The following is a 26794-nucleotide window of genomic DNA, read 5'->3' on the forward strand; positions in this document are numbered from 1 at the left end:
GCAAAATTGTAGAGATTTCTCTTCTGTCCCTTCTCCTCCTCCTGTACTACTGGACCCATTCATTGATGGCCGTACCCAGCCTCGGGCGCTGGGACTCTGCCTCTGCTGCTGTTGGTGACATCTGGGAGTCCCTCGTCAGAACAGTTACTAATGGACGGGCTGAGCCAGGGACCAGACTTCTCCAGAGACTTGCTGAGCAGGCATCTGTCTGTCTCTCTGCATTGGTTGTGAGCCATTTCCTCCTGCTCAGTGGAGGAGCTGGGGCCCTACGAGCAGGAAGGGATGGCCCCTGCCCTCTGGGGTGTGACTTTGCTGCCCCTTTCAGGGTGTTCTGGGAGGCCTGGCCCGGAGGCCCACGCTCCCCAGGTGAGCTGCAGTGCTCGTGTCAGCGGTGAGCCTCCTGGAGGCTGGGCCTGGGCAGCTGGCCTGTCACTCTGCCCTTTCCTGCTCCTCCCGCCCGCCAGCCTTGTCCCATCCATCACCCTCAGTCCTCTATCCTCCCACTTCCTCATCTCTCCTCCAAGAGAGCCCAGCCCCTCCCCTCCTGCCCAAGACGCCCAGCTGCAGATTTCATGCTTTCCGGCGGACTGGCGGCATTGGCTTGTTGCATTTATTGCTGCTGCTACCCCTGCTCCCCGTTTCCCAGGCTGAGTGTCCGCCTGCCTCCTGCTCGTTCCTGCAGCCGCCTACCAAACACACATTGTCGAAGCTCTTCCTCTTTAAAGTTAAAAAATGCCTTCTGTAGTTTTGTATTTAATAAAAACAGTGTATATTCATAGTTGAAAAATGACAAAATAGGGAGGAGCGAGCAAAGAAAGTACCATTACCTGTAATTCCACTACCTAAAGGTGACACCTGTTAATGCCATTTATATTCTTCTAGATCTCTCTAATGAACATATATAAACACACATCCTTTTTATTAAAAACACTGCTTAGTTCATATAGGGCTATCTTTTCATTCAGAATGGAATGTTTCCTTTGTCGACAGAAAGTAGTGTAGTGTTTAAGCTCCTGCGCAGTGAGTGGCAGCTGTTGGCGTAAGTGCTGGCCAGCGGCAGGAGTGCTGTAATGGTGGTTTATCGGATGCGATGGGAGTCCCAGTCGCTGCGGATGACAGAGCTGAGGAGCAGGGTGTTGCACTAAACCCAGTCAGAGTTAGAAAAGCGTTAACTAGCGGCTAAAGGCAGAAGTGGGTCTTTTCTGCTCCCCCTGCTCTCCTGGGCCTCCCTCTGTGGGGCTGACGCCAGTGCAGGAGCCCCACCTGCCCAGCCCCAGGGAGGGAGCACTGCCCAAACCACAGGTGCCGCGGTGCTGGATCCTCACACGGTGGTGACTCACTCCTCCGCTCACGTTGCCCACCTGCCAGAGGCCTGGCAGCAGCTTGGGGGTGGGTGTGCCATGCTTGTCGTCCTGCACGTCACGAGCCCAGCCTTCAGAGCTTCCTGTTGGCTGCTTGTTGGCTCCTTGATAATTGTTTGTTAGCTTTAATCGTGATTGCTCCTTCTCGTCACACGTAGGTGCTTAATAATTTCTTGTTGAATTAATGCATGACAATTGTTTGTGTATATATGTATGTGTAAATGTACGTGTGTGTATATGTATATACATACACTCCTCCTGTTACTGGGGAATACAACTTATTAAAAGCATATTAATAAGACTGTTTCTACTATGACCTTTTCCCTGTTCTCTATATAGGTGATTCTTAGAAAAGCTATATTATTTCTTTTTGTTCTTTCTTTTTTGTTTTTGGCAGAAATGAAGTCCTTTGGGTTTTTGTGGTCTCAAAATATTTTATGTCCCTCAAGTAATGAGACCTCACTGAGGTCCTCCAGCAGCACAAGCCCTTCCTCCTGCTGACACTATCCTGCTAATCAGTCCCTCTTAAAAAATTACTCTTAAATCGTCAGATGCCGTGACCGACCTCGCCTCGCACCCCGGTTACTATGGGAACCTGGTGGAGGAGTCCATGGGAAAGTGCTGCCTGGTGACAGAGGAGATAGAGCGGGACCTGCACCGCTCCTTGCCGGAGCACCCCGCCTTCCAGAACGAGACGGGGATCGCTGCTTTGAGGAGAGTGCTGACAGCCTATGCCCACCGGAACCCCAAAATTGGGTACTGCCAGGTGAGGCGCGCGCGAGGAGCAGAAATCCTTCAGGCTGCGTCTCGTGTGGACCTCTCAGGCTCTGGGGTCTGTGTTTGGCCGTCCGGCCCCAGCGACCGTCACACAAAGGCTCTGTGCTTGGTCCCTTCCCCTGAGGAATGTATTGAATGAGGCCAAAGGAAGTCGCCTTCGTATAGTCCAGCAGGCTGACGATTGAGATGTAGACGTTACCGGTGCCTGAGAAGGGCGTGCAGCGGCTGTCCACGGCCCCTGTGGGCTGCGCTGCGGCTGGCGGCCACCATGCCTCCGTGGAGTCTTATCTTTCTAGGCTGTGACGGAGGTCACAGGGATTATTGCAAAGATGGCAGTGCTGTTTGTAGGGCAAAGACCTGCTTAGGGCACGTCACTGTCCAGGAGACGCGAGGTGAGGCGTGCTCTGAGCAGTTCCTCAGTTTACTCGGGAAGGTCACTCGGCTGACTCAGGGATGAGGTAAACAAGCACGCAAACCCAGTAAATTAAAACAGCAGCCCAAACCCCGGCACGAGGCTGGATTAGAGAAGCTTCTGACATTTGAAAGTAGAAGATATGAAACTTTGTTTAACATCTGTGAATAAGCAAAAGCAGTGGGTGAATGAAGTTGTGTGTGTATGTCTGGGTCTGTCTGAACAGACACATAGAGAATATCTGGATTTGATCTGATCCTGAGGGGTGCACCAGAGCTAAAGGCAGCGTTATTCGGTGGGGACAGGGACGGAACTGTGGCTGGCCGCACAGCCTGGCACGTCCTGTGAGGACCATGTTGATGTCATGGTCGTTGCACTTCTCAAGTGTCAGTGTGGTTGGGGTACGCTGGATCTCTCATCGACACTATCTTGACTGTCGTGGGTCATTTGGGCTTGGGTGTTTTTTAACGTCTCTGTGGCACCATGTGGTCTGGTCAGTAACTGTCTCCTCCTCCGTGACCCCCGAGCAGTCCATGAACATCCTGACCTCCGTTTTGCTGCTGTACGCCAAGGAGGAGGAAGCCTTCTGGCTGCTGGTTGCTGTGTGTGAGCGGATGCTGCCCGACTACTTCAACCACCGAGTCATTGGTAAGCTGCCTCCTCCCGCCCCTCTGTCCCTGGGAACGCAGCAGAGCCGGGCAAAGATGCTCATTGTCAGTCCTGGTTACAGAATGCCCTGTGCCACTCAGCCAGTCTCTGCACAAACACTGTTTGGTTCTTGAACTTGCAAAACTAACTGGTGTAGTTCTCTGTACACTTTTGGCAAAATGGTGGAATAAGGTAACCTGAATACTCTCTTGCTGTGAATACCTACAGATTTTGGATAAAAAACAAACGAATTATTTTAGGTGGATAGCTGAACTTTCAAGAAGGCAAGAAAAATCCCTAAGCTCAAGAAACCAGTTAAAAAGTAAAAACCAGAGTGGTTTTTCACTGATGCTGTGTCCTGGAAAGGGGAGGTTCTTGCTGTGGGTACCAGGGAGCTCGTGTGGACAGGAGATGTTCCCTTCCCCTCGAGGAAAGGAGGTGGGTAGAACAATGCTGAAGACCCTTGAAGCCTGGACCCAAAGGGCAGACTTAGAAGACTCCTCTCACTTGCATAAGGAAATAGTAAGAAAGCCCGGTCGTTGCTGTTGGGCTCTGGGCAGACCTGCGACCCCACAGTTCTCCTGCACTCGGTGCCTCTTTCGTTCAGGAGAGATTTGAATTTGCACAATTTCTGTGGTCCAGCAACCTCCCAGTGGAGAAAATGATACAAAAATTATATTGGCTTGGGGCTGGCCCTGTGGCCCAGTGGTTAAGTTCGTGTGCTCTGCTGCAGGCGGCCCAGTGTTTCGTTGGTTCAAATCCTGGGCGCGGACATGGCACTGCTCATCAAACCACGCTGAGGCAGCGTCCCACATGCCACAACTAGAAGGACCCACAACGAAGAATATACAACTATGTACCGGGGGGCTTTGGGGAGAAAAAGGAAAAAAAAAAAAATACAATCTTAAAAAAAAAAATTATATTGGCTTGGTGACACTTAGGGACACTTTTTAGTCATCTAGCTGAGAGATATGGAGATGGCCTAAAATTAGGGTGACAGCAGTGGGAACAGAAACAAAAGAGATTTGAGAAAAATTTGAGACAGAATTTGGCAAAGGACTGGATGGAGGGGGCATGGCAGGAAGAAGATGCTTGAAGACCAATGTCCTAAGAACTGAGGGAATGCGATGACCACTGGGGAGTAAGGGCAGGGGTCGGGGTTGGCGGGGAAGGGGTGGCCACTTCGTGCCTTTTGGTGGCCTCTCGGTGTGTCTTTAACTGTCTTCCCTGATTCCCTTCATGTGCCCGAGTGGCTATTTGGCTTGCTTCCCTAATTTTACTTTATATTGTAGGAGGCGGTTTAATGTCGTGCAGAGAAGTAAGTAATTAGAGCCTGTGGGGTCATCGGGAGGCGTGTTGTCGAAGCCAGGGACGGTTGAGGAGTGTTACTATGGGACAGCTCATACTCAGCAGTGACCAGCAGACCGTCCGTGATAATGTATACACCTGTGTGACCACCACCCCAATACAGGGTGGAGGATTTGGAACATTTCCATAACCCACAAAGTTCCCATCTGCCCCTTTCCTGCCACAGGCAACACTTGGTACTGATTTCTGTCACCGTGGATTAGTTTATCCTGTTCTTAACTTGGTGTAAATGTAATAATAGGGAATTTTCTCTTTTGTGTCTGGCTTCCTTTGCACAACATGATGTTGGTGCATCAGTAGATGGTTCCTTTTCATGGCTGAGTAGTATTTGACTGCATACTCAGACCATGATAGGTTTATCCAGTCACCTGCTGATAGACATTTGAGTTGTTTCCAATTTTTTTATCATAAGTTGCAGTGAACATTCATGTATAAATCTTTTTGTGAATATATATTGTCCGTTTTCTTAAGTATTTACCTATGAGTAGAATTGCTGGGTTGTAGGTTACATGTATCCTTAACTTTATAAGAAACTGTCAGTTTTCCAAAGCAGATGTAACGTATTCACATATCTCATATGAGCAACATATGAGAATTCCAGTTGTTCCACATCCCTGTTAACACTTGGAATTGTCTCTCTTTTTAATTTTAGCCATTCTAGTGGGTAAGAAGTGATATATCATGGTGGTTTTAACTTGCATTTCTCTGATGATTAATGACATTGACCATATTTTTCTGTGCTTACTGGCCATTTGTTTAGCATCTCTTTTGAAGTGTCTGTTCAAATCTTTTGCCTATTTTTTAAAAAAATATTTCAGTTGTTGCCTTCTTAATACTAAGTTGCAGGAGTTCTTGCTTTTGGATACAAGATTTTTGTCAGGTGTATGTATTGCAAATATTTTCTGAGTTTGAAGTTTGCATTTTCATTTCATTAATGGTGTTTTTTGAAGAACACCAGTCTTTAATTTTGATGAAGTCTAATTTATAATTTTTTTCTCTGGTTAGTACTTTTTGTATCCTAAGAAATTTTGCCTTTTTCTTATATTTTCTTTTAGAAGTTTTATAGTATTAACTTTTGTATTTAGGTCTGTGACATTTCCATTATATTTTTCTGCATGGTCTGAAGAAGGGGTTGAGGTTCTTTTTTCCACCTCCATAAAGATATCAGGTAGATTGAGCACTGTTTTTTAAGAAGACTGTTCTTTCCCCGTTGAATTACCTTGGTCACAGTGTCGACAATCAGTTAACCAAGTGGGAGTCCTCTTCTGGACTCCGTCTGTTCCATTGCTCTGCTTCTCTCAGAGTAGTTTTAATTTCAGACCGACTTTTGAGAGTGTGAGGCCCTCCCCGACCAAGTCTCCGTGGCCCTCCTTTTCCAGGGGCCCAGGTGGACCAGTCTGTCTTTGAGGAGCTCATCAAGGAGCACCTCCCGGAGCTGGCAGAGCACATGAATGACCTCTCAGCGCTGGCGTCCATCTCGCTCTCCTGGTTCCTGACTCTCTTCCTCAGCATTATGCCTCTGGAGAGCGCGGTGAACGTTGTGGATTGCTTCTTCTACGACGGGATCAAGGCCATCTTCCAGCTGGGGCTGGCTGTGCTGGACGCTAATGCCGAGGACCTGTGCGGCAGCAAGGACGATGGCCAGGCCTTGATGGTCCTCAGCAGGTGGGCTCTGGCTGCGTGCTTTTGTTGCTGACTGGGGCTGAAGTGGGCAGCAGCTGAGCTCTGGAAGACAGACAAGGGGAGAAGGCAGGAGCCAGTGCCCATCAGCGCCATCACTGTGGAACTTTCCTTTCCACCCTGCCGCTTGTCACCCTGCGGCCCCCCGGGCGTGTGGTGAAGAGTGCCATCTTCCCTCACTCCTCTCCATCAAGTGAGAGCCCTGGAACAGAGGGCGATCAGTGCTTTTCTCTGAGGAGATTCAGATGTCTTGAGTCTCGGTGAGGGGCACAGGGAAGTGTCGGCCTCAGGCAGTGGACTGGAGGTTTCAACATTTTTTGTGCAGGGGCTGGTGTGTTGCACTGAAAGAAAAGTCCCGCTAAACTGAGGACTGCAACCTGGGTCTCTTGGCGCTGAGGGCATGTTGGATGACAGAAATGAAAGATTCCCTTTCAGAATATCATGGAAGCTTAAATCGCACACAGGCCCAGAAATTTGTATTCACTGGAGAGTCACTGATGCCTGGAGACCTGGCCGTGGAGCCCAGGTGGACAAGTCTGGCTTTATGGGTGTCTCTCCTTTTCTCTAAAATGAGCACAGTGGTTGCTCCTTTGCCCTCCTCCCAGCGTTTGGAGACAAATGGGCTTTGTTTGAAGGTGCTCTGACATGTCTCATGGCCTCTGCAAAGGCAGTGGGTGTTGTATGGTGCCCAGGTGGGGGTAAACCTGTGCTCCAATGGTGGGTGGTCTCCTCAGGTTTCTAGATCACATTAAGAATGAGGACAGCCCAGGACCCCCCATTGGCAGCCACCATGCCTTTTTCTCTGACGACCAGGAGCCTTATCCTGTGACTGACATTGCTGACCTGATCCGGGACTCCTACGAGGTACAGGGCCCCCGCCCCACCCCGGCCCGCACCCCTTGCAAGCTTGTTCAGGAGGTGGATGTTGAGGAGGGTTTCCGGGGCGGCTGCTTGTTTCCTCTGTGTGCAGAAGGGGATTCTGTGAGTGAGGGATCCCTCATTTCCTGCAGAAATTTGGAGACCAGTCAGTGGAGCAGATCGAGCACATGCGCTGTAAGCACAGGATCAGGGTTCTCCAAGGCCACGAAGATACCACAAAGCAGAACGTGGTGAGTAGAGGCCTCCTCAGAGTGGCTGCGCACAGGCAGGTGCTGACTCGGGAGAAGAGTGTGTCCCTGTTGGTCACCTAACGTAAGAGTGCCAGCTCATTGACTTACTGATTTTTGCATTGAATTAAAAACTGAATAGGGTGACATAGTGTAGAAACAGTATGGGTTTTAGAGTCAGACAGATTGTGAGCAAATTAACCACTGTGAGCCTAAGTTTCCCCAGTTGTAAGATGAGGGTGATAATACCCACTGTATGGGGTTAAAAGAGGTATGGTGTCTAAAATGCCCAGCACTGCTGGCCTGCAGTGAGGGTCTCTTGTTATTTGGGGGCCTCCCTGCCCATGCTCTGTCTTTGCTCGCGTTTAACTTCTGTCAGAACTTACACATTTGTCCTGAGGCACTGATGTGTGAATGAGAGAGAGGTTGGGGATGAACGCCTGAGAAAGTTCCAGAAAGTGATCCTTGTGTCAGAAGGGAACAGACACTGTCCAGTAGACAAGGAGCAACTCCTTGAGGGAGGTTGGCGCTAGGTGCCTGGTGTCCCACACCAGGAGGGAGAGCCCCTGCTCCCTCTGAGTCTCCTGGATGCAGGCGGAGAATTGACTCCATCACTGTTTATTCTTTCCTCAAGCTCCGTGTTGTTATCCCAGAAGTCTCAATTCTTCCTGAAGACCTAGAGGAACTCTATGACTTATTCAAGGTAGGAAAATCTGGGAAGGGGAGGGAGGGTCGGGCCCGTGTTGGCGTTGCCCCTGCGCCTGTTCTGTGGCAGCGGAGGCTGGAGTGCCCCGCCTGCCCCTCTGTCTTCACCTCGCCTGCGCGCGGCTCCCGCACTGAAGCTGGGCGCTCTGCCGGGAGGGCCTTCAGGGCCTGGGATCTGGTCCTCACTCTTCGCCGAGTTCCCGGCTGATAGTAGGAGTAGACGGAAGGGGGGCCCTTACTGAAGCGATCACCTCATACACTTTTATTTACTCCTAACCCCATGCACAGCACACGTATACATATCTTTGTGTGTGTGTGGCTGGTATGCATGCTAGTTTATGCTCTCTTTTCTCTTTGATGCTGTTATTAACACTTTTCCAGGTTACCACATAGTCTTACTCACATTTAAATAACTTTATCTAATTGGTGATATACTAAACCATATTTCTGATACTTGGATATTTAGGTGGATTGCCAGGTCTTGCTACTTAATCACCCTGCAAAGAACATTTACAAGTGCCTTGCTAGAAATTTTCTTGCTCGAAACAGTAAATAAAGTGGGGAAGAGAGGCAGACACCTTGCTCAGTCCTGCCGCCCTGGCAGTGGAGGAGGAGAAGGAACAGTTGTAGAAAGCGGCTCTAATGTTGAAGAGAGTCTGGCCTCCAGAGCTCTGCCTGGTGGGAACTTGAGCCGCTGTCACTTCTGGACTTGTGCTGCCAACATAATTGAAATAGTAACAAGCAGCACTTCCGGCTCTTCTAAGCAGAGCGTTGAGGGTTGTCCGTGCGCCTGTCCTGGTGCACTTCCCTGCATCCCTGAAATGGGCTGTTGGCTTGGATTCCGGGCGCACCTCGTTCATGACAAGCAGGATGGGTGGTGAGGACCACTCAGGTCCATGCGTCCTGTAAACATCCCCTGTTTTCAGGTTTTATGGCTTCCTCTGTTACATGAAGAGAAAACACCAAGTCAAAGGTTACTTGGTGTCCCAAATCCACCTCTCTTTGGCTCTCAAGGAGGAAAAATAGGGAAACAGCGCCTTATGTATTGTGTAAACCCACTCTTACTAATCATCAGTCAAATTCATTCTGTTGCTAGATTATCAGGCCCCAGAGAGCATTTGGTCTCTTTTTAATATTATTTTGCTTGCTTCCATGTCCTGGTTAAGACTTTTATTTTCAAAATTTAATTTAAAAAACACGAAACAAAATAAAATTTATACCTACTCTCACCATTAAAAGAAGAAAAGTAAAAAATGAAAGGGTCTTGTTCTGTCTGCACCTACAGTTTCACCTTGTACAGGTAATTCCTGTTAAGAATACAGTGAATATCTTTTCTGAGTTTCCCCTCTTAAACTATATCCCTCTGTAGACACACACACACTTTTTTTTTTCCATGTAAAAGTGAGATTGTGCAACACATAATGGCCTGCAATTTTTTATCATGGATGTTTTTCTAGTTCCGTATCTACAGATCTCTTCTCATTCTTTTTTAATGGCTGCACAATTTCATTGTAGGGCTAAACCGCAGTTTATTTACCCATTCACCTCTTGAGGGACATTTATATTGGCTCCAGTGTTTTGCTGCTTTATCAGCAGTGCTGCACTGAGCATCCTGGTGCCGTTGTCTGGACACCAGCGCTGCTGTTGCTGTAGGGTGGGTTCCTTAGGGATGCACAAACCAAATTTTAGTCAATAATGTTAAGGTGTTTTTGATTTTTCAAATTGCAGTTCCACTGATGATGTCTAAGAGTGCCCATTTGCACCCACTCAACACTTAATATTACAGATCTTTAACAATTTTAATTGTTTCATTTTAACTTAAATTTGCTTACTCATTAGTGAGGTTGAATACCATTCCATAAGTTTATTGCCTAATTGTATACTTCTTTGTATCACCTGTTCATATCCTTTGCCTATTTTTATATTGGTTTGTTTTTCTATAGGATTCTGTGTAAATTGGTTGTGTTAGTGCTTGGCCTATATATTATTACTGTTTTCTTCTGGGCAGGATTCTGTGGGCCTTTAGTATCATAGGATGCACAAATGTACAAGGAAATTAATAGTGTGTTTTGGGTTTTTAGGAATGGAAATTTATTAGACCTTTGTTTCACACTTAAAAGTTCTTGTGGTACTTTTCACAATTCTGCAAAGGCTATTTAAAGAACATGGCTGCAATGAATATGACAGTAAAATTATAAATGGCATTTTGGTTTCTGTCCAAGGATACATACTTGCACTTTATAGCATCTGCACTTGTTTCTGTGCCATGCTTATGGGGGGTGGGGATTGAAATTGTGAAGAACTCTGAAGTCACTGGGAACCATTCCAGTGAGTTGAGATGTCCCAAGAGGTGATTCACTAGGGGTGTGAAAGATGCATTCTAAGGAGGCTGCCCTGGTCCTCAGCGACAGGGCTGGTGTGGACTGCTTTGGTTTTCAGTCTCTTCCCAAGACTTCAACTTGCCTTTCGTTTTTGTTTTTTTTTGACTTTTAACTTTTTGAAATTGTTAGTATAGTCATGTGGTTCAAAATTCAGAATGTATCAAAAAGCACACAGTAAAAATACTTGCTTCCACATCTGGGTCCCTACCTCCATTTTCCCTTCCCATAGGTAACCTATATCTTTATCCTCTAGATTTCTCTAGTACTTTTTGATTTCCAAAGAATATGATTTTAAGAGAAAATATCAGAATAAAAATTGTATGTCTTCTCTAATTAAAACTATGGCATCTGAACATTTAAAATGGTTAAAATCATAAATTTTGTTGCGTTTTTGTTACAATGAAAAAAGAAACTTTAATAAAGGAAAAAAACGATGTCAAAATTATTATTTACGTGGGCAAGGACTACAGAGTAACAAGGAGAAACTTTTTACACGTCTGGTTAGAGTGGTGAGATTGTGAGTATTTAATTTTTTTCATTTGTGTTAAAATCTTGCTTGTTCAATACATGATAATTTGGTGAGGCAAAGCAAGTCACGAGAGAAGGCCATGTGAGCCGTGGCTTTGAAGCGTGCACCTCCCGCAGGCAGCGCTCTCGCTCACAGATCCCTCTCTCCTTGTTTTCAGAGAGAACACATGATGAGCTGTTACTGGGAGCAGCCCAGGCCCGTGGCGCTGCGCCATGACCCCAGCAGGCCCTACGCAGAGCAGTACCGCATAGACGCCCAGCAGTTTGCACACCTGTTTCAGCTTGTCTCGCCGTGGACCTGTGGGGCCCACACGGAGATCCTGGCTGAAAGGACTTTCAGGCTTCTGGATGACAACATGGACCATCTCATTGAATTCAAAGCATTTGTGAGCTGTCTCGGTATGACTCCATGGGTCCTTATCTCACTGAGCTGTTTTAGGATGTGAGACTGTGAACACAAGACAAAGTGGGCTGTGGAGTAGGCAGATCCACACGGTGAAGTGTACTTGTGAATGGCCTCATGTGATTTTGTGATTTTAAAAATCACTCTCTGGGCTCCTCTCATGACCACTTTTATGCTTCCTTCAGTGGGGGTGGGGAGAGGAGCCCAGGCTCCCAGCATACAAGCTCATTGACCTTGTTCTTGGCACCCAGGGTGTGGTGGTGGCTTGTTAGGAGCTGTGTTCCTCACTCTTGCACTTAAAATCTTTCAGAAGGTATGAGGCCAGACAAAACTCCCAAGGTTGTCTTGTAGCTCAGCAGGCACCGACCGCCACCTTTCGCGGTTTCGTCTCAAGCACAGCGTGTGTCTGGAGGTAGGGCGGGGGGCGTGTTGCCTCAGCAAGTCTTGACCTTACTAAGCTCTCTCCCCACGGTGAGTTTGTGCATGACAAATGTACTTTCACCATTTGCAGCTACTCAGTCTCTCTGTTTTTAATTTTTGCAGATATAATGTACAATGGAGAAATGAATGAGAAAATTAAACTGCTATATAGGCTTCATATCCCTCCAGGTAAGAAATTCTAAGTAGAAAAATCAGGTTTTGTTCTGCCTTGACACAAATCAGCTTTGTGTATGACACTGAAGTTCTTCTCTTTTTAAGTTTTAGACTCAAGGCAATAGATGTTTCTAGTTTGGGGTTGCGGATCACATATTTTGAGTTCTGTATTGCTTGGCTTACAGGAGTGGTTCCCAAACTTGAGTGTGTATCAGAGTCACCCAGAGCTCTTGTTAACGCACAGTTACGGGGTCCCCTCCCAGAGTTTCTGGCTCATTAGGTCTGAGGACCACACTGAGAGCCACTGGCCTGTGGAATGTGGGGAAGCCAGACCCTGGTTGCCTTAAGAGAGAGTTATTTTAGCCTGCTACTTTTGAAGGGTCGTTTTATTTTTCCAGCACGTAAGACCACGCTTCCTTCAGATTTAAGCGGTGGTAACCAGGACACAGGAAGCAGTTTTGAGAGCTAGGAGGTCAAGCTTGGCGTTAAAGTTAAGGTATATTCCTTTGAGCTTTGAAGCTGATGGAGGTGGATTAGGAATCCCAGAGGGTCTCCGAACCCCGGTGCCATGTACTAGTGTTGGATGGGACCTCTAACAGAACTTGCTGAGGAGCGAGCGAGGGTGGCCGGCAGGCTGGGAGGTTCCAGGGCTACGAGATCCTGGTGGCTTTCACAACTAATGACACCTATACAAAAGCTGAAAAAGCGCTTGGACGTTATTTGTGGGCTTTCTGGGTACACTTCCTGAATTCAGCCATCACTGATTTGGCATATGCTTCATTATGCACGTCATCCCCAGTGGCCACAGATGGCTCCTCCTCGCCCTTCCCATGGACTCGTTATTACTTTAGTGCAAATTATTTAGCATCAATGAAGTTCTTTGCCTTTTATGCCAATATAAGTTGAGTTTGGTTTTTTACTTAATTTGCCCTTATTTTTCATAAATATCTTCCTATTCACATAGAAGATATCCATAATTGTTCCTGTATCATCATCATCATTGGCATCATTATCATCTCATAATCATTAATATCTGGTATTCCTAAATAGAATATGATTAATTTTATTGTCTTCAGTTATTTTATCTTGATTTTTTTCCTTTTTTGTTTTTTGAGGAAGATTAGCCTTGAGCCAACATCCACAGCCCATTCTCCTCTTTTTGCTGAGGAAGATTGGCCCTGAGCTAACATCTGTGCCTATCTTCCTCTTTTATATGTGGGATGCTGCCACAGCATGGCTTGCTGAGCAGTGCTAGGTCTGCACCCTGGATCCGAACTGGTGAACCCCAGGCCACCGACGCAGAGCACGTGAACTTAACTGCTATGCCACTGGGCTGGCCCCTTGGCTTTTAGATAAACTTTTGGGATAATTTTAGACTTGTAGAAAAGTTGAAAATATAGTACAGAGTTCCCATTCTTGATATATCTTTAAATTTATTGTTTTTTAGATTATCTTTTGAGATTGATATTTGATTCTTGATATAACTTCATAATGACTTATTTTCCAAATTATAAGTTTATTTCTAAAAGACATATTTTAATTATATCAGTTCATTAAATGCATTTGTAGACCTCCATGGCTTCAGAAAATCAGTTTTTCAAAAGCTTTTTGAACATATAAAATTGTAATATTTATATTGTATGACCCAGAATCTAAATTGTTAAGTGGAAATTAAGATTTGATATATTATTTTGCTAACCTATAGTTAACATTTGTATTTTTGATGTAGTTTAAAAAAAATCTTATGAATACAGACAACTGAAAACCTCTATTTTAAAACATCAGTTTCCCAAGGCCATGAAGACTCACAATACCTTTAGGCACTTTTCATTTAAATAGATTTAATTTTAACAAATATTTACTTTCCACTATAATGAGTAAGTTTTTGATTAAAAGGGGCAAACACACTACTCAGAGAAAAAAAAAAGTTTAGGGGCCTGCCCGGTGGTGCAGTGGTTAAGTTCGCACGTTCGGCTTCTCGGTGGCCTGGGGTTCACCGGTTCGGATCCTGGGTGCAGACATGGCACTGCTTGGCAAAAGCCATGCTGTGGTAGGTGTCCCACATATAAAGTAGGGAAAGATGGGCATGGATGTTAGCTCAGGGCCAGTCTTCCTCAGCAAAAAGAGGAGGATTGGCAGCAGATGTTAGCTCAGGGCTAATCTTCCTCAAAAAGAAAAGAAAAGAAAAAAAAAGTTTAACTCACTAATTAGGAAGTCTACTGAGGATTACCTGCAGTTTGAACTTGTGTGCCCGGAGAGTAAATGTCTGCTCTGCCTGAACGGAGGCAGTGCTGCCCATCGGGCACACGGTGACACCCACCTGTGCAGAGTGCCTGGGATTCTGCAAGGACGATAGAGGAGGCAGAGGGTTCTGAGAGGCTGCTTACAGAGGCTTCTGATGCAACTCAGGAAGCAAGGCAGAGCTAAGCCCAAGGCCTCACAGTTCCAGAAGAGCCCACTTTATTAAAGCTCTGTGGTGAGTGCAACACTGTTTAGCAAAGGAAATAGTAAAGAAATATTCCAGGTGATTTGATACCCTATCAGGTGATGTAGAGACAAACAGTATCCCAGAAGATTATTAAATCAGGAGTTTTCATTGCAGATTGATAAATCTACAGATATGGTCATTTTGCTCAGTTAATTATAAAAATTGGACTTCCAAAAGTCAATTTCCTGGGAGAACATGAGGCTCATTAGAAAGAAGCATCAGACAGGCTGCTGAGAGGGACACACTGGAAATGGTAAATGGACACAGAGGAAGGAGGCACTTGGAGGCTTTCTGTAAGACAGTGTACTGAGAGGAGCTGACGTCAGAGTTCCTCCCAGAAACGGAGGTGCAGGGAGTACGTTACTACATCTGCAGAGTAGGCTCCAAAAGCCTTCCTTACTGGTTTGGCTCCACATTAAATGATGTTCTTAAAATGCTCAGTCTAATAAAATTCGAGCTGCTCCAGGCTTTGTGTTCAGCTTTGTGAAGAAATAGAGATTTCTTTCTGAGGTCTTCCACACATCCAAGTGCATTGCTGTCCAAGGGAAGTTTTGTCAGGAAGATGAGTTAAAAGGAAAAATCTTGTGAATAATTCCAATTTGCAGTTTGGTTAAAGATAGTTATTGGCTTTAAAAAAGGACTTAAAATATTAAAAACCTGAATAAACTTAATTGAAAATTGAAAGAGTACATGAAAGTATATTAACATACTGACAAAGTATGGATTCAAATAAAATATTCAAATTAGAAAAGAATGAAGTTATTCTTCATTAGAAGAATGAAGTTAAACATTAGTGATGTTTAGTCAGTGTTATAATTTGAATCCTGAAATATAATTATTGACTAATCCAGCAATATCTGTATATGAAGAAATGCTTTGTTATTTTGAAACATTTGATATGAAAAAATGTTGATTAGATTCAAAATCCAGTCATATTAGCCAAAAGAATTTCAACATCACATTTGTCAGTAAGGGAGAAGCTGTTTGATACACAGAATGATTACACACTTGAAGTAAAATCCAAAACATTTGAATCATTCAAATTCTCGGTAATGACAAGAAAGAAGTTTCTGTCAAGTGTAGAAAAATGCTGTTTGCTTCCACTTTCCTGTCCAGTTTCTCACTTACGGTGACAGTCTTTTTTGAAGAGGTCATTATTTAAAGTCCTAAGCAAGAATTGCATGTAGCCCTTTCAATATTAATATTAACATGAAAACTAATGTTAAGGAGTCCTGAGTATGCTAAGATTTCAGTACCATTTGAGTCATTTTGTTACTTGACAAAATCTATTTTGTTCCATTGCCCATGATAAAAGTATGTACCATGACAATTTAAGTTAGTTTACTTAGAATGGATCCACTTTCTAACCTCATCCAGTACAATTGGAAATACACAAGATCTTTGCATGACATCGTCTGCTTTGTCAAGAGGACCTGCAGATAAGGTGATAGGTCTGATATATACAGTCATAGATTTCACAGCATATTCACTGTGGATAGAAACCTTAGCAGTATGGAATGGGATATTATGTGTTTGAAATTAACATCAACAGGATGGAAGATACAGAGCATGTGACAACTGCTGTTTGCCTGAGAGGAAAGTTTGGCACACAGGTTATCCCCATCATATTGGTTCTTCACTTTTTTCTTGGCCGTTTCTTATGGTTATACGGTTACTAGGATACGTTCCAAGACCCCCATTGGATGCCTGAAACCGCAGATAGTACTCAACCCTCTACTATGCACTATGGTCTTTTCATTTAAAGGAAGCACTTATGACTTCTCTCTGGCATATCCGAATTGCCAGCATCATCACTCGCGCACCTTTATTTGTTAAACAAATAAGGGTTACTTGAACACAAGCAATACCACGGCAGTTGATCTGATAACCAAGAGGCTCCTAAGTGACTAACAGGTGGGTAATCGGTAGTGTGGATCTGCTGGACAAAGGGGTGAGTCACGTCCCAGGCGGGATGCTGTCAGATTTCCTCATGCTACTCAGAACCGTGTGCAGTTTAAAACTTATGAATTGTTTATTTCTGGAACTTTCCATTTAATATTTTTGGACCACAGTTGACCACAGGTAACTGAAACTGGATAAAGGGGGACTGCTGTACTAAGAAACAATACTGAAGATAAACTCTATGGTCTGCTTTTGAGAATGTGCTAATATGTCAAAATATCTACTGGAATCCAAGAAAGTGAAGGATCCTACACTGCTCTAAGGACCCAATTATTAATGGAAATGGCTCAAATGGCATATTTGAGGACGACTGAGCAAGTGAAGCAGAAACAGAAGAGCTAAATGATGAACCCAGCAGGATCAGGAGCCCCCTCAGAGAATGAAGCAGTCGTCTGAAGGGTCAGTGGCGGAGAGAATGATTCTGCAGATGGATGGTGTGCTGAGGAAGCTTAGGAAGGTCAGCTTCTCACAGGACACAGAAAATGAGAGGTTGCACTCCACTTCGATGACGTAGGCAGCACTGACAGCTACATCAGAAATGATACCAGGCGTATTCGATTGGATGAGAGACACTTTAGGCCCGATGAAAGATCTGTTCTTTGGTTGGGGATCCTGAGTTGAAAATGCCACTGAGGATTTTGAAAAACATGAAAAATGTAGAACAAAAACCTCCTAGAAAAAACCTTTTGTGAAAATAAAAGATTCCATTGAAGTTTTTACAAAACAAAAGCTAGGTGTTGAAGATCCGTGGTATTATCCAAATTGTCAAGAAGCCACTAAGAAATTGGATTTATGATCCCTGTGTCCAGTACGTGTTACATCTCAAGTGATTTTCTTACAGGAGCTATCTGAGACACAGCTCATTGATTTAGTGGGTTTTCCTATCACTGAGGTGGATATGTTGGAATTCTAATTAATCCAAATGCAAGGCCTTGCTGCTATAGTTCGATTGCTGTTTCCAACCACTATGGAGGGGCAAGAGGGCACTATACTGCTTTTGCAAGAAAAAAAATATGACGGAGAATGGTATTATTTTGATAACTGTAGTGTCTCAGCTGCATCTGAAGGCCAAATTGTGATGAAAGCAGTATAGGTGCTCCTCTGCCAGAAAGGAGACACTTTCAGTGGGACTGGCTTTTTCCCTCCACAGGCATCCCATTTAGAAAGTGATGAAGACAGCAGTGGTAACAGTGATACAGAAAATGAAAACTATGCACACTGACTAATGGAAACTCTTAAAGCCGGAAGGTGGTATCTGTTGAAGTGATGAAGTTATCTACCACGTTAAAACGAAAGTCTGAGTTGGGGAGTTTCAGATAACCAAATGAAATCCTTTATCAGATTTTAACTTGTGTAGTGCTTGAAGTGAGACACAATGAAAAGTGTAATAGGAATGTCTCTTAATCCATTTATAATCTTGAATTATGAGCTGCATATATATAGGAATGTAAAGTAAGGTTACATTGATAAAAGTTAATTCAAATAGCTCATTTAAAAAGATCGAAAGTACACTTAAAGATCGTATGTAAACTAAGCTTTACTGTTTTCCTAATATATGGCATTCTGTGTTTCTCATCATGAAAGATAAGGGGATGAACTCCAAGCTTCCTCCGGTGTCCTCCAGTGTCCAGTCTGAGTGGTGGTGGTTTCTGTGTGCCAGGACAGGAAAGAGGATGAGCAGTTCTGCCCTGTGGGTTGGTTGGCCTTTCCGCCTCCTGGTCACTGTTGATACTTCACCTGCATCCTTTGTGGACACTGGCCCACCCCTTGAATTAACTGCTCCTCTCTGCTCCCATGACATTTGTGCGTCATGGTTCTTCTGTTAGAGCATTTTGTTAGAGTGACTTGTGTATGCGCTTCTTCTCTTGTCTGACACACCCAGCTCCTTGAGAGAGGGGCCCCGTGTCCTCTGGGCATCCCAGCAGCTACTACTTGGGAAATTTGTTTCCGTCAGGACTGCCCCAGTTCCATCCAGGGTGTGGAGGAGTCTCACATAGACCACCGAGTAGAATTTTTTTTGGGAAAAATTGGAAAAATATGACTCAATATCTTTGTTATAGAAAAAACAGAACAAACCCAAAAACAAACAAAACCCAGAAACCTACCTCCCAGGTAGGACGGAAAGTATCTTATCAAGGCTTTAGTGCCATCATGTGGATATTTGTTGGATGACAACTGAATTTCGCCTTTGACTTACTCTCAGTGAATGGCTTACTAGTAAGTTTCAGCCTTTTTAAAATATGAGGATCCTTTGTCTCTAATCCCCTTTATAATTGTTTTTTTGTAGCAGCTTTATTGATTTACAATTTCCACACCATACAATTCATCCATTTAAACTGTACAATTCAGTGATTTTTAATATATTCACAGTTATGCAACCATCAACAGTCACTTTTAGAACATTTTCATTACCCCCAAAAAGAAAGCTTGTACCCTTTAGTTGTTCCCCCAATCCATCCATTTCCCCCTGATTTCTGTCTTTATAGATTTATCTGTTCGGGACATTTCATATAAATGGAATCACGTAATATGTGCCGTTTTGTGTCTGCCTTTTATTTGTTATGTTGTCAAGGTTCATCCATGTTGTAGCTTATATCAGTGCTTCATTCTTTTTTGTGGCCAAATAATACTCTGTTTGATGGGTATGCCGTAATTTATTTATCCATTCATCAACTGACGGACATTTGGGATGTTCCCACTTTTTGTCTCTTAGGCACAATGCTACGAAGTGTACAAGTTTTTTGTGTACAAGTTTTTGAGGAGATAAATGTTTTCATTTCTCCTGGGTATATACCTAGGAGTGGTAACTCTATGTTTACCTTTTGCGGAATGCCAGACTGTTTTCTAAAGTGGCTGTACCACCGTACATTCTCACAAGCAGTGTAAGAGGGTTCCAATATAATCGTGTTTTAGTATATTTCAAGAGACCTCTTAATGATAAAATGCTGCTTTGAATTCAGTAAAGCTTTTTTCAATTTTTGTTAGAAATTATTTAAGTATAGCAGTATGTGCTCATTACAGAGAAATAATACCATGGGAAGTTTAATCACCTATTATCTTGCCATCCAGAGATTGTGTATTTATTTCTAGAGTTTCTTATATGTGTGTATGTGTATACATATGTATGTCTTACAAAATGGGATTTTACTACATGCATTTTCCCAGGACAACATGAGCAGTGTCCTTCTGTGAATTTGCATTTCATTAATTACAACAGGAACTACATAGGTCTGGGAAAAGGCACTCGCTGGGGAGTAAAATATTTTCTTTGTTCTGTGTATGCAGACATGCTTGGTGTATGGCTGGGTTCGTGGATTCTGAAAAGACTGCAGCCCACAGGTTGGGGGCTGCTGGCTTAGCCTTCACTTTTTTTTGCCTAAAAAGTTAAATTACTCTGTCAGTTTTGGGAAGGCACAATAATTTGTTCAATTTTTTTTAAAGCACTCACTGAAAATGACCGAGACAGCCAGTCACCATTAAAGAATCCTCTGTTGTCGACGTCGCGACCCCTGGTCTTTGGGAAGTCAAATGGCACGTACCTCTTTTCATCGTTATCTTCCTGTCAGGCCTACCATGCAGTAGGTGGGAGTGACTTCTTAGAAGCTGATTTGTCTGTTCCTTTCCTCCTGTGAATGAACACTGAGCCCACTGCTTCCAGAGGCCAGAAGCTCTCCTAGCTGCAGTGTATTGGGTGACTGCCCCTCAGTCTTCCCACCGGGCTTATTCCTCTTGCTTGGTGTTTCAGAGGTCCTTGTAGCAACAGCCACCACGCTCCATTCAGTTGTTGTAAAGCAGACTCTCCCTCTACTGTAATCTCCGCTTTTCAGTTTGTACGTGGAATTGCTTAGTGGGACTCCTCATCCCCTCACCACCTGCTTCCGTGTACTTTCCTTCTTGCTTTCATTGAATTTATTTAGATTAAATTATATATTGTTTTCTTCCTCTCAAGGTGATGCATTTGATTATCAGAAACAGCTGAAGCAGATGATTAAGGATTTAGCCAAAGAAAAAGATAAAACTGAGAAAGAGTTGCCCAAAATGAGCCAGGTATGGACTTTCTTCTGTGCAGGATTAACTGTTTTGCCGAATGTTTTGTTCAGAGGTAAGCTTGATAATTGAGCTTGGGCCCCTTTACCTCCAAAGCCCTAATTAGAGATCTTGTAACTTTTGGGAGCTGAACATTTAAATGGGAGATATTTAAATTGTGATGTAGGCCCAGTGGTGCAGCGGTTAAGTGTGCACATCCTGCTCCGGCGGCCTGGGGTTCGCCAGGTCGGATCCTGGGTGCAGACATGGCACCGCTTGGCACGCCATGCTGTGGTAGGCGTCCCACGTATAAAGTAGAGGAAGATGGGCAGAGATGTTAGCCTCATGGCCAGTCTTCCTCAGCAAAAAGAGGAGGATTGGCAGCAGATATTAGCTCAGGGCTAATCTTCCTCAAAAAAAAAACATTGTGATCTTTTCGGATATTCCAAGCTCTTCAAAACAGAAGGCTGCCACATGTCTTTCAAGAGTTTTTATATCAAATACATTTCCCTGGGTTGTGATGAAGATTTATTCCCTAGAGTGACAGCAGCATTTGGGAGCACTGTGGATGCAACATTCTTCTCTTAAAAAATATTAGTGTACTTTCCGGTTTCTTGAAAATAATTGGCTGCATAATATACAGTGCTCATATGAGTCTCCAAAACCTCCAAGTATTTGTCAATAAAGGGTTCTTTGCTACACTCAAGTGCCATTTGATGGTGGTAGGTTAGTTTTTAAATTTTCTATTTGAAAACGATTCTTCCCAGTGTTTGGGAAATGCAGGCTTAAAGTTGCAAACATTCCTTTATTATAGCACTTAAATCTTTTCGGTGGTGTGTGTACGGTGAGCCTCCCAGAGTGGAACTGAGCATGCAGTGTTTCCCAGCCGTGTTTTGACTGCCATGCGTCTTGTGGGATTCGCAGTTCCTGGCGTATGTGAGAAGTGCTGCTCTACTCTGTTGCAGAGTTGCCGTCAAATGCTCATTCTGCTCCTTGCCTGGAAAATCAGTTAAATCTCCTCGCCCAGAGCTGTCAGTAGTAACATTCTGATATACATAACATCAACTTTTTTTTCTTTACTGTAAACAAAAATGGGATGTGTTAATATCTTGGTTTCATTTACTTCAGAATAGTCATGGTTTTTTTCCTCCAAATAATTAAACAATTATTAATTTCCTATTCCTAGAGTAATTTTGTAGCTAAATCCCACTTGAAGCATGTCTCATCATGTGACGTGCAGATTCTCAATCTGGGCGGGAGCGTGTCTGCAGTTTGAGAAGGCAGCAAGCATCACAGTTCTACTTCATTTTACAGCCTTTGGTTGCCATATGGTATTCCCACCAGGTGAACAATTTTATTTGGTCACAATATTTAAGCTGTTCCCAAATTTTTTCTATTAGAAATCCCAGCTTAAATATCCTTATAGACAAATCTCTGTGCATAGTTTTTGTATCCATTTCTACAAGTCAACTTGCTGGGTTAAAGGGTGTGCACAACCTCTAGGATGTACACATTTTTCTTTTTTTTTCTATTTTCATTTCTCTGTTTTTTAATGTAGTTAGAGCAAAGTTATTCATGATATTAAAGCCAATAAGATTTACAAAGATGGGGAGAAAATGTAAAGATTCTATCTAGAATTAAATTTGAAGGTTTTTTTTTTTAATTGAGTTAATGATAGGTTACAATCTTGTGAAATTTCAGTTGTACATTAACGTTTGTCAGTCATGTTGTAGGTGCACCACTTCACCCTTTGTGCCCACCCCCCACCCCACCTTTCCCCTGGTATCCACTAAACTGTTCTTAGTCCATAATTTTAAATTCCTCATATGAGTGGAGTCATACACAGATTATCCTTCTCTCACTGGCTTATTTCACTTAACATAATTCCCTCAAGGTCCATCGATGTTATTGCAAATGGAATGATTTTGTTCTGTTTTACAGCTGAGTAGTATTCCATTGTATATATGTACCACATCTTCTTTATCCATTCGTCTGTTGCTGGGCACTTAGGTTGCTTCCATGTCTTGGTTATTGTAAATAATGCTGCAATAAACGTTGGGGTGCACAGGACTTTTGGGATTGCTGACTTCAAGCTCTTTGGATAAATACCCAGTAGTGGGATGGCTGGATCGTATGGTAGTTCTATTTTTAATTTTTTGAGGAATCTCCATACTGTTTTCCATAGTGGCTGCACCAGTTTGCATTCCCACCAGCAGTGTATGAGGGTTCCTTTTTCTCCGCAACCTCTCCAACATTTGTTACTATTAGTTTTAGATATTTTTGTCATTCTAATGGGTGTAAGGTGATATCTTAGTGTAGTTTTGATTTGCATTTCCCTGATGATCAGCGATGATGAGCATCTTTTCATGTGCCTGTTGGCCATCAGTATATCTTCTTTGGAGAAATGTCTGTTCATGTCTCCAGCCCATTTTTTGATTGGGTTGTTTGATGTTTTGTTGTTGAGTTGCGAGAGTTCTTTGTATATTATGGATATTAAGCCTTTGTCAGATATATGACTTGCAAATATTTTTTCCCAGTTAGTGGGTTGTTTTTTTTGTTTCAATCCTGTTTTCATTTGCCTTGAAGAAGCTCTTTAGTCTGATGAAGTCCCATTTGTTTATTCTTTCTGTTGTTTTCCTTCTCTGAGAAGGCATGGTGTCCGAAAAGATCCTTTTAATACTGATGTCAAAGAGTGTACTGCCTACGTTTTCTTCCAGAAGCCTTATGGTTTCAGGTCTCACCTTTAGGTCTTTGATCCATTTTGAGTCTATTCTGGTGAATGGTGAAAAAGAATGGTCAATTTTCATTCTTTTACATGTGGCTTTCCAGTTTTCCCAGCACCATTTGTTGAAAAGACTTTCTTTTCTCCATTGTATGCCCTCAGCTCCTTTGTCAAAGATAAGCTGTCCATAGATGTGTGGTTTTATTTCTGGGCTTTCAATTCTGTTCCATTGATCTGTGCACCTGTTTTTGTACCAGTATGATGCTGTTTTGATTACTGTAGCTTTGTAGTATGTTTTGAAGTCAGGGATTGTGATGCCTCCCATTTTGTTCTTTTTTCTCAGGATTGCTTTAGAAATTCGGGGTCTTTTGTTGCCCCATATGAATTTTAGGATTCTTTGTTCTAATTCTGTAAAGAATGTCATTGGGATTCTGATTGGGATGGCGTTGAATCTGTAGATTGCTTTAGGTAGAACGGACATTTTAACTATGTTTATTCTTCCAATCCATGTACATGGAATGTCTTTCCATCTCCTTATGTCGTCATCCAATTCTCTCAGAAAGGCCTTGTAATTTTCATTATATAGGTCCTTCACTTCCTTAGTTAAATTTACCCCAAGGTATTTTATTCTTTTTGTTGTGATTGTGAATGGTATTGGGATGTACACATTTCTTAACAGTTGCTGTATAGACAAACAGCACACTTCCAAGCGTTTGCTGAAATTCCCTGGAGACTGTTAATAGTGTTTTCAGAGTGGAAGAGCAGACTACCTTTTTTAATATTCTGCTTCAGAAAGTACCATGTGGCTTTCTCAAACAACTAAGCACAGTCATCCCCCTCATCCGCAGAGGATGCTCCAAGACCCCCAGTGGATGCCTGAAACCATGCATAGTACTGAACTCTGTACGGTCATGTGCTGCGTAGTGATGTTTCCGTCAATAATGGACCAGGTATATGACGACGGTCCCAAAAATTAGTACCATATAGCCTAGGTGTGTAGTAGGCCATACCATCTAGGTTTTCTAAGTCCACCCTGTGATGTGTGCACGACGATGAAACTGTCTAACGATGCATTTCTCAGAACATATGCCTGTGGTTAAGTGACACATGACGATACATACTATGTCTTTTCCTATACATACATACCTATGATAAAGTTTAATGTATAAATTAGGCACACTAAGAGATTAACAACTAATAATAAAATAGAAGAATAACATACTGTAGTAAGTTACTGCAGATCTTAGCAACCTCAGCATTTTTTCTTAAGTTGAGAACTTTCACGTTTTCACTTAAAGGCAGCACTTATGGCTTCTCTTTGGCATATCCGAATTGCCAGCATCACTCTTGTGCTTTGGGGCCATTAAGTAAAATAAGAGTTACTTGAACACAAGCACTGTGATATGCCTACAGTCAAGCTGATAACCGAGAGGGCTACTAAGTGACTAGCGGTTGGGTAGTGTATACAGCGTAGATATGCTGGACTAAGGGATGATTCAACTTCGAGGCAGGATGGAGCAGGACAGCTTGAGATTTCATCATGCCACTCAGAATGGTGTGCAATTTAAAACTTAGGAATTATCTCTGGAATTTTCTTTTCTTTTGTTTTTAAAGATTGGCACCTGAGCAAACAACTATTGCCAATCTTTTTTTTTTTTCTGCTTCTCCCCAAATCCCCCCAGTACATAGTTGTATATTTTAATTGTGGGTCCTTCTAGTTTTGGCACGTGGGACGCTGCCTCAGCATGGCCTGATGAGTGGTGCCATGTCTGTGCCCAGGATCCGAACCAGGGAAACCCTGGGCCGCCTTAGCGGAGTGTGCAAACTTAACCACTCGGCCATGGGGCTGGCCCCTGGAATTTTCCATTTAATATTTTTGGACTGTGGTTGACCGAGTACTGAAACCACAGAAAATGAACTGTGGATAAGGGGGACTACTATAATTTTTAAAAATACGTTAGACTTCCATCCTGGTTATGCTGCTATATAGACTTTTTTTTTTTTTTATTCCAGAGAGAATTTATCCAGTTCTGTAAAACTTTGTACAGTATGTTCCATGAAGATCCAGAAGAAAATGATCTGTATCAAGCCATCGCTACAGTAACCACTCTGCTGCTGCAGATCGGGGAAGTGGGGCAGAGAAGCGGCAGCTCAGGAAGTGGCTCCCAGGAATGCGGGGAGGAGCTGCAGGCTTCAGCTCCTTCCCCTGAGCAGGACTCCGTTTTTGCTGACACCAACACTGGGAAGATTCCCCAGGACTCCCAGGGACTTCCTGAGGGGGCAGAAGGGGACTGGACTATCTCCCTTGAACATATCTTAGCATCACTTCTGACTGAACAGTCATTAGTAAACTTTTTTGAAAAACCACTGGACATTAAATCCAAACTTGAAAATGCCAAGATCAATCAATATAGTCTCAAAACCTTGGAAATGAACCGCCAATCTCAGCCTGAACTCAAGCTGAGCAGCCTGTAGCAAGACAGCGGCTTGCTGTGGAGACGAGTCTGCCATACCAAAGCAGGGGCCAGTTTTGTGAGCTGTCAGCCTATAACACCAGATTCCAGTCTGATTCGTTGAGTATACTTCAGAAACTGGGTATCTGGATAAGCCAGCTGACGGTCACTGTGGCTAGGGGAATGGATGCAACCCTCAAGCATTTCTATTTATTCCAGAGAATTAGCAGGTGGATAGTCAGTGCCACAGGGTATCCATATGTCAATTCCCTCGATGCTGTGACTTGCAATTTCACGTCTATGATTAGCTGAAATGGACACTTATGCTGTGATGCTGGTCTGATTCTGTTCTCAGAACACAAGAGTCCAATGTGTCATACTAACCCAGAGACAAGCTAAGCCCAAGCTCTCATTTTTCACTTGGATAATGGGAGAGGTCAAGAATCAAGTTCCCTTTCAAGATCTAAGAGCCACTGTCTGTGCAATTGTATTTGGCTTTTTTTGCACTAATTTTGTTTCAATGCTGGTAATTGAAACCGTTTTAATATATTTGGTTGTATTCACTCTGTGTCCTTCCAAAAATGTTGTGTACAAACCATGCTTTCAATGTTGGCCTCCAAGTTTTTTAATAAGAAATTTTTGTATTGACTTGGTCCTTGTTTATACCTTATCCTTATTTCAGTGTCTAACGTCTGGACGGTGCCAGTGACTGGCTAAGCTGGAGATGTCTCCACGTCCCCCGTCAACAGTGCAATACGCTGTAGGTGGCCCACACGCCCGCTGTGGCTGTGCACCATCACCAGCAGGGCTTCAGAAAGGGAATCTCTTTATGGCAGCATTTAACAAGGATCAGAAGCTTAAACACTGATGAAATAGAATCCCTGTGACACCTTGTTTTCAGGCCGAATTTAACATATTTTTGTGACTGTAACTTTAAGAAACTTTGTTTTTGAACTTTAGCTCCATGTAAATCTGGACTAGAAATACCTCCTGGAGCCATTACAAATAAATGAGCTAAATTATGAAGTGTTAAGCATAATCTGGTCACCCTATCAAAAAATCAATAATTTTACAAGACTATTCTGTACCTTTTCACAAGTATAGTCAATACAGATGCCAGCAGGAGCTTAAAGACATGCTGCCAAACACATTTCCTTAACCCTCACACGCATATCGATCG

At 43.4% G+C, this 26794-nt stretch overlaps 1 protein-coding gene across 4 annotated transcripts in view; it reads left to right on the top strand.

Annotated features, from left to right (window-relative positions):
- Positions 1–26263, top strand: part of TBC1D8 (TBC1 domain family member 8) — a 112573-nt gene extending 86310 nt beyond the window's left edge. For 3 of the 4 annotated variants that reach the window (XM_046660672.1, XM_046660673.1, XM_046660674.1), the window contains 11 exons: positions 1913–2127; positions 3081–3198; positions 5946–6231; positions 6981–7110; positions 7257–7355; positions 7987–8055; positions 11125–11365; positions 11913–11978; positions 19855–19944; positions 20363–20460; positions 25175–26263. In XM_046660672.1, coding sequence (XP_046516628.1) covers positions 1913–2127; positions 3081–3198; positions 5946–6231; positions 6981–7110; positions 7257–7355; positions 7987–8055; positions 11125–11365; positions 11913–11978; positions 19855–19944; positions 20363–20460; positions 25175–25636 — 1874 coding nt within the window. In that variant the 3' untranslated portion in view covers positions 25637–26263. Of the gene's footprint in view, positions 1–1912; positions 2128–3080; positions 3199–5945; positions 6232–6980; positions 7111–7256; positions 7356–7986; positions 8056–11124; positions 11366–11912; positions 11979–19854; positions 19945–20362; positions 20516–25174 lie in introns of all 4 variants that reach the window. The other variant, XM_046660675.1, reaches the window with a different exon arrangement.
- The last annotated feature ends 531 nt before the right edge of the window (positions 26264–26794 follow it).

Source organism: Equus quagga, chromosome 5, assembly GCF_021613505.1.
Source record: "Equus quagga isolate Etosha38 chromosome 5, UCLA_HA_Equagga_1.0, whole genome shotgun sequence".
Taxonomy (NCBI): domain Eukaryota; kingdom Metazoa; phylum Chordata; class Mammalia; order Perissodactyla; family Equidae; genus Equus; species Equus quagga.